The sequence below is a fragment of the Sinocyclocheilus rhinocerous genome, unplaced genomic scaffold (genome assembly GCF_001515625.1).
Source record: "Sinocyclocheilus rhinocerous isolate Xijiao unplaced genomic scaffold, SAMN03320098_v1.1 scaffold222, whole genome shotgun sequence".
Lineage (NCBI taxonomy): Eukaryota > Metazoa > Chordata > Actinopteri > Cypriniformes > Cyprinidae > Sinocyclocheilus > Sinocyclocheilus rhinocerous.
This window is the reverse complement of record NW_015625652.1, coordinates 705010-712944: the sequence shown is the minus strand read 5'-3', so window position 1 is coordinate 712944 and position 7935 is coordinate 705010. Positions and strand designations below refer to the sequence as shown.

General features: G+C 34.9%; 1 protein-coding gene across 1 annotated transcript in view; it reads left to right on the top strand.

The window, feature by feature from the left end:
• Positions 1–7935, top strand: part of LOC107705253 (t-SNARE domain-containing protein 1) — a 114696-nt gene that overhangs the window by 99210 nt on the left and 7551 nt on the right. Inside the window, exon 11 of the mRNA XM_016508463.1 lies at positions 1643–1752. Coding sequence (XP_016363949.1) covers positions 1643–1738 — 96 coding nt within the window. The 3' untranslated portion in view covers positions 1739–1752. The remainder of the gene's footprint in view (positions 1–1642; positions 1753–7935) is intronic.

Below are 7935 nucleotides of genomic sequence, written 5' to 3'. Positions count from 1 at the left end.
GCAAATTGTTTTGGAGTGGAACGTTAAAACGGAAAATTACTCGACAGCAGTTTTTTTTTTTTTGCCTCCTTCCCCCCCCCCCCCCCCCCACATGCACACTTCCACATAGAAAGCTTGTTTCCAGTCTCAGATAAGAAGATGAATTGCTCTTCGCGCTTTGAAGCACGTCAGGATTTAAAGACTCCAGCCTAGCTGTGGTCTACGTCTGCTGCTCTTTCTGGCTTTGTCAAAAAAAAAAAAATGATGGTGAGTGGGGAGGGGCATTTCAAAACAACATAGAATCTACGCTTCCAAATGTCGGAGCCGCCCGCCGAGTTGTAAAAATATATATTGAAACGCACTCAGCAAGCAAATTCCATTCACTGTTGTTTATTATTCCCACACTTGTTTGTTGCGTTGGTTCTAAACTGGATCTTAATTTCTCAACACGGCAAAGCAAAAGATCCGCAGGGGGGTTTTGGTCTTAGACGTTGAAAGTCCAAATGACACTTTCGGCAGTTTTCCAAAATTCTTTTGAAAACAGAGCAGGGCTTCCTCCCACCGCGGAGCCTTATCAGAGGCGAAGAGCGTCAGAGAGCCAGATGGGTTTTGCGGACACCGTTCAGCCAGAACTCGAGCGCGTCGGAGAATGCGGCTCTCTCATGCTTGGCCAACAGCTCTTGACTCTAGGCCACAATTCAATTCTGTCTTTGAGAAATCATTTTCAAAGCATTTCTCTGTATTGAGGAGAGAGCCTATAGAGGTCAATTGATGGCAGCACCTTCATTTCGTATTGTGGTATTGCGTCGGTGGCGGGAACCTGTTTGGAAAATTATGGTGTAATTTTGTTCTTTTATTCCATGCAGGTCCTTTTGTACCTAGAAGGGCCGTTCGTACTGTATAATGACTGTTGATTTATTGATTTTAACAGTGGCGGGCAACCAAGAAAGAATTTATTCTATAGATTTTTTTTTGTGTGTACAAATCTATTTGACTCTCGAGTCTCGCTTTTGTCATTAGTCTATTAAGATTATGCTGCTGGATGCTGTCTGAATGCATTTTCAGTCACTATCGCCCCCTACTCATCAGACACTACTAGCCTAACTTAACTAGTATTTTTGGTATCTTGATAGTAGCTCATTGTTTTTGTTATTTTTGCATAAATCAGTCACCCACATGTTGTTTTAAATCTGTATGTCTTTCTTTCTTCAGTGGAACACAACATAACAGAACATTGATGCTGCTCCAATGAAAGTGAATGGTGACCAGGGGTTGTCAAGGTCCAAAAATCTTCTGAAGTCATATGATAGATTATGATAATTGTCTCCACTGCAGATCACAACACACCAAATTTGAATATATGCATATTCAAATATAGAAATAAGATTTGAGAGCTACAATGAAAAAGAATATTTTCAGACAATCTATGCACGGCTTTAGAAAATCTAGGGCATGTTGTTGTATGGAATACCTTTATAGATTTATTTATTTATTTATCGAGTATGAAAGCCCCTGGTCACCATTCACATCGGAAATGAGCAGCATGAACATTCTGCCAGGGGGAAGTTTCATGAAACTGACATAACTTTCATTTTGGGTAAACTATCATTATACCTAATCATACAGTAATATCTCCCCTTTTCTTCTTTATTCTGTCTTCCAGAGCCAGCTGAGGAGGAGGAAATGTTATCTGCTAATCGCTGGAGTGCTGCTTCTTACTTTGCTTATCATCATTATTGCAGTCTCAGCCAGAAAATGAGAGCAAGACCACAGGTGAGCTACATCTGGTGTGCCCAGCCTGTAATAAAAATAACAACATCAAAAAGAAAGTGAGAAAAAATACTGTAGGGACAACACAAATCAACAGTAATTATAACATTATTTTTAAGCAAATGTATAAAATATATGTGTGAAAATTATATTATTATTTATTCCTATCTTAATAATAATTATAGTTATTAAAATAATTATTATTAAACATTTTTGCCAGGTTTTTGAAGAGAAAGTTCTTTATTTGAAACTTATATATATTTGAAACTTGATATATATAAAAAAAATCTTTCACTTTTGTCTAAATTAATGTGTCATTTTATTTAAATATAGAGTACTTGTCAAATTTTTGGAAACATTATGATTTTTTTTTTTTTTTTTATGTTTTAATGAAGTCTTTTATTCTCACCAAATCTACATTTATTTGATCCATTTATTCTGAAGGATCATGATGACGACTGGAGTAATAATGCTGACAATGCAGCTTTGTATCACAGGAATAAATTACATTTAAAAATACATTACAGTAGACAATAGTTATTTTAAATTGTAATACTATTACTGTTTTTACTGTATATTTGAGCACACAAATTCAGCCTTGGTGAGCATAAGAGACATATTTCAATTCATATTTCAAAAACATAAAAAATAACTAATTATTACAAACTTTTGACCGGTAGTGTAGATATATAAAACATGTAAATACATAATTTAATACAATATAGATTTTTTAAAAACATTTGCTTCACTTTTATTGATTGATTGGATTGAATTTCGACTAAAGCAGGTCACCAATTGCCCTTTGTTTTAAACTTTCAGAAAAAAAAGGTGTCAAAACGATCTTGCTTACCTAATTGGTTCTTGACATTTGTGTAACCCGAACGGGCGTATCAGGATGCTATTTTTCACCACGAAACGCCAATGCAGTGAAAGCTCTTCAGACTAATATTTCACCCATGGGCAGCCTCTCTGAGGGGAGTGGGATTTTATCAGTTAGATGGATTACCTCCTCATTCATCTCTGAAAGGCCAACTGACAATTACACTCTTATGTTATTCATTTATCCTCACAATCTACTTTTATTCGTTCATTGACTCATTCATTAGTTCATTGGTTTTTCTCATTCATCTATCTGTGAGGAGGAAGAGTGTTGGAAACTTGGTGAGGACTGACTCCATTTCCATGAGATGTTTATCTATGTGTTCGATCTCTCGCGGCCTCCCTCGGGGAGACGAGGCTGAGTGACAGCCTGGACTCCCTCTCGTATCGATCCGTACCCTCTCCGCTCTCCCGCTTTTCCTCTGGCAACACGCACACACCTTTTAAGCGGCATGTGTGAAACTGAAAGCAGATATCATCTTTAATTAAGTAGCTCTTAACTCGCATTTGTGAAATAGAGTGAAACAGGGAGCATAAGTTGTTTGAACTTTGGTGCTAAGATCTCATCTTTTACCAAGCGCTTGAGCAAATAAGAACAGTTGAGAGATTTCGTCACTAAAAAAATCACTCAACTCAAACACGCTCTGCTATATGCACTGTTCACAAATGGAGAACTCTTAAGTACTAATTGATGTAGAGATTTCAATATTCCATCGCTTCTGTTTTGACCTACAACTGTCTCATTTATGCGGTTATTATGTCTTTTCTAAATGAAATGCTAGATGTTCACTTAATTTCAGAAGAAACTGTAATGGGTGGCTTTCTGTGCTGAAGGTGCTGCCATGTTATGTGGTTGCTATGATGTTCTGAGTGGTTGCTAGGTGGTTGTTCTCATTTCTGCATAACTTGGGTCCCTTTTTTTTATAAGGATAGTTCACCCAAAAATCACATGCTGTTCCATACCTGTATAAAGGCCTTTCATACATTTGTTATTTTAGTATCAATGAGATACTATTATAGTTATATAGTAGTTATAGTTATATAGTTAAATATAGTTATATAGTTATATATTTTTTAATTATTATTTATTTTAGTTGTAGTTTTGATAAAAGTTAAAAAAATAAAATATCAATAAAGTTTTAATAATCATTCTAGTTCTATGAGAATAGGAAGTCCATACTAAAATACATTATTACTATAATGATAACAACACTTTCAGAATCAGTGGAATCACTATCAGAACATGTTTTTAAGTTGATAAACAATATAAACATTGACAATCAGAATCTATCAGACTTTCAAGAGCCTTAGCATTGGAAGCAGCAGATGACATAACTGCAGTTCACACTAATAAACAGAACATTATCATGCGTTGGTGTAGACGCTTAACTTTTTTATATATGTGTGTGTGTGTGTGTGTGTGTGTGTGTGTGTATATATCTTTAAATTTTCTAGTGGTTTATTTAAATTATTTATTTAGTTATTGCTGTGGTTTTTTATATTTATTTTTCTAATGGTTTAAATTATTAATTTAATATTACTTATTAATTAATTATTAATATTAATTATTTGTTATTTATTTTATTTTATTGCATTATTTATTATTGATTTTTCGTTATTTTTGGTTAGTTAGTTATTTAGTTAGTTAGTTAGTCACATTCCCTCAAAAGAATCAGTGGCCAGTTGCATTTAAACTTCATAAATCAGTTACATAAAAAGATAGATTGGTCTAATTTAAATCCCAAAAGTAACTAGTTTCTTTTTGTTTGTCAGACTATTCCTGAAGATACAGCTTTAAAATAGTCTCTACGTTTATGAAACTGCTCATCAAAGGTCCACAGGAGATGTATTTGATTATAAATATTTATGTCAGGTGTAAGCAGAAATAAATTTTGAACTTATAATCTGATCACCAAAACTGGATGTTAAACCAGGTGTACACACGGCCTTAGATGTTTAGAAAAAGTTATATGTGACAAACGTGGGCGGAGATCCTTCACAAAAGCAAAAGTGCAAAGGATTATTGGAAATGTGCTGGACTGATGTGGTTGGAAACAGACAGGGTGGCAGAGGGAAGAGCATAGTGCATAATATATCAGTTTAATGATTCAGCAATGACAGAACTAACCGGTGAGCCGCTTTGCCTCTCAAATCAATAGCCCTGTGCTTTATGGTGCTCTAAATAACACAATAACTGCTCCTTGACACTTATTCCTGCGAGTTGTGTTGCCAGTGCTGCCCTCACATCTTGTTTACAGACTCATTTGGGTGAAAGAGATCCTTCAATATGCATGTCAGCGGCGTGAGCTAACTACAGCTGATCCTTCTGCTCTGAGCTGGTGAAATTGAGAGCAATTTGAGAGCGGCCCCAACTTATTGAGTCACCAATTGCTTAAAATGAACCCTCAACAGCATGACAACAGACTATTACTGCATTTTAATGTTGTGACCGTTATGCATTATCATATAGTAGAATCATTTAAATGCCAATCTGTCAACAGGTTTAACAAGGAATGTTTCAGACCCCAGTGGTGTCTGGATCCCTGAAGTACATCACCTCTTATCTCACATCAGCAAATGTCTAAATACAATGTGATTTTTTTGACAGGTGATTTTTTTTCATTTTATTTAGTAAACAGTCACTTTACTTGTGCTGGTGGGTGACTGAATAGAAATATGTTTTAAATGTTTTTCTTTTTTTTTTATTGTTCCTGTTCTTTTTAACTATTTATTCATCAAAGAATCCTCAAAAAAGTTTCCAACATTGATAATAATCAGCATATTGTTAATAAATCTGAATGATTTCTGAAGGATCATGCGACACTGAAGACTGGAGTAATGGATGATGAAAATTCAGCTTTGCATCACATTAATACATTATATTTTACAGTATATTAAAATTGTAATAGTATTTCACAATATTACAGTTTTTTCTGTATTTCTGATTAAATAAATGCATCCTTGATGAGCAGAAGAAACATCTTTAAAAACATTAAAAATCTTACAGATTTTTTATGTATATATAACTCGTTTTTTTTCAAGAATTCATTCAATCAAAAGTGACAAAGACTTTTACATAGTTACATAAAATGTATGTTTCAAATAAATTATGTTCTTTTGCCATTTCTATTTATCAAAGAAAAATGTCCTGGTTTCCACAAAAATATTAAGCAGTACAATTTTTGTAGCTTTGATAATAATAAGAAATGTTACTTGAGCATCAAATTGTAATGATTTCTGAAAGATTACGTAACACTGAAGACTGGAGTAATGAATATATATATATATATATATATATATACCTGTATGTATGTATGTATATATATGACAACACAAGACAGTTAATTTAAATGCTAATAATTCACAATATTACAGTTTTTACTGTATTTTTGATCAAATAAATTACTTCAAAAAGACTTCAAAAACATTTAAAAAATCTTTCCAACCCCAAACTTATGAATGATAGTGTAGATTTTAGCAACTTACTTTTTAAGAAATGCTTAAACTAGAGAATTCATGCTTGAAGTGTTCACTGTGTATAATTTCTCACAATTTTCTCACATCACAAAGTAATAAAATAATCCTGATTTTACTGATACACCACTACTTAAAAAAAAAACTCATAGCCTGAAATTACTAACTTTCTTCTGGGTTTTATAGGACTACAAATCTGAACAGCTCTATTAAGTCAATTTCTGAAGCTGTTTTCCTCTTGGAATCTCAATGTAGGTTTTTTAAAGGTTTTCTGTCTTTATAGGTACATTTGGCAGAGCAAAATATAACAAAAATCTGACTAGACTAGAAATAAAACAGATCAATCCCATTGTGTTGCTTACAGTTTTATTGCTGGTATATTGCCATAGATTAAATGTCAGAACAATATCAAAATAATATAGTAGCTTTCCTCAAATTGGCTTCTTTGTATTTATATGAATAACATCATTCTGCACATTGTATGATCAGCTTAAGTTTTTTATGATGATTTATGGGTCACCATACTTGGCCACACGTCACATCACTTTCATTTTTCAGCACATCAAAAAACAGTGTTTTGTGACTATGATTGTGTAAGTTTGAAAAAAAAAAAAAAAACATGTAAATATACATTCTGCAATGCAACTGTGACTTGTCTTTTTAAGACTTTACACTTAGAGACAATTTTCTTTTTTTAAGATAAAAATTTTGACCCGTACTGTTGTGTAAAGACCAAAATCATATCTGAATTTTATTGTAAATCATTTGTGACACACTTGAAAATCACTCAGCACTGCCTAAAAAGGAACCGGAATTGAATAATAAATGGATACTTTGGCCTCAAAGACCTCCATTTGTACACAACAGGGCATCTCACCAGTTCCTCACTGACTTGTTTACAGCCCTCATGTTTTGAACTTCTAGGAAAAGTATAGCCAGATCCTCTGAAGGGATTTAAAATCTGTGAGGAAATTACTTCTTGGAACTTCATTGCTGCCATAGAAACAGAACAGTTTAGTTTATGATGCAGATTAACTGCAGACCCTGACAAATAAGCACTATATATATATGCGCAGTGTAAACCAAGAATTCAAATGTTCTAAAAAAATTGATATTTTTCCAAGGGCTTTTTACGATACAATATTTTTCATAGTATAATAAAGACTCCCAGTCCTATTACCAAGGCTCTTTCATTCATTTCTGTATCAGTTTGTATTTTTCGAATGTTCACGCACATGCACAGCCCACATAAAACCCACAGTCTGTGTCCAGCCTCACGTGGGCTGCCTCTTTTTGAACGTGGCAGAAGGGCGCGAAGCCAGCACACTTCCCCGGATCTCCCCGGCATAGAACTGCACGGCTGGGCCAAGTCTCAGTTTGACCCTTATCATGTCTGAGACTGACCACTGAGCGGCGGATTAGTGGGCCAGCCTGCACCTGTGTGTGCGGACACCATACCCTCCACTGAAGCAGCAGTGTGGGCTGCAGTCAAATCGTGCAGCCAGACACCGTCACGGAAAGAAGGGACATAACAGACCTAGCCACCCACCACAGGCATGCTGGGAAGGGCAGGGGGAGGATGGCAGAATTTACCTCTGCTTATCCTTAGAAGCCTTTAATGTCTCTCTTCCATCACTGCTGCTCCTGGCTTAGCGTGATACCTTTGGAAATGTTAACTGATTCAGAGGAAGAAGGTATTATGGGAGGTGACAGTGGAGCTTTCTGAGATGGTTTAAGGATCATTTAGCTAATTGTTTATTATTTGATGTTGATCTATCTGTCTGTCTGTCTGTGTCTGTCTGTCTGTCTGTCTGTCTGTCTGTCTGTCTGTGT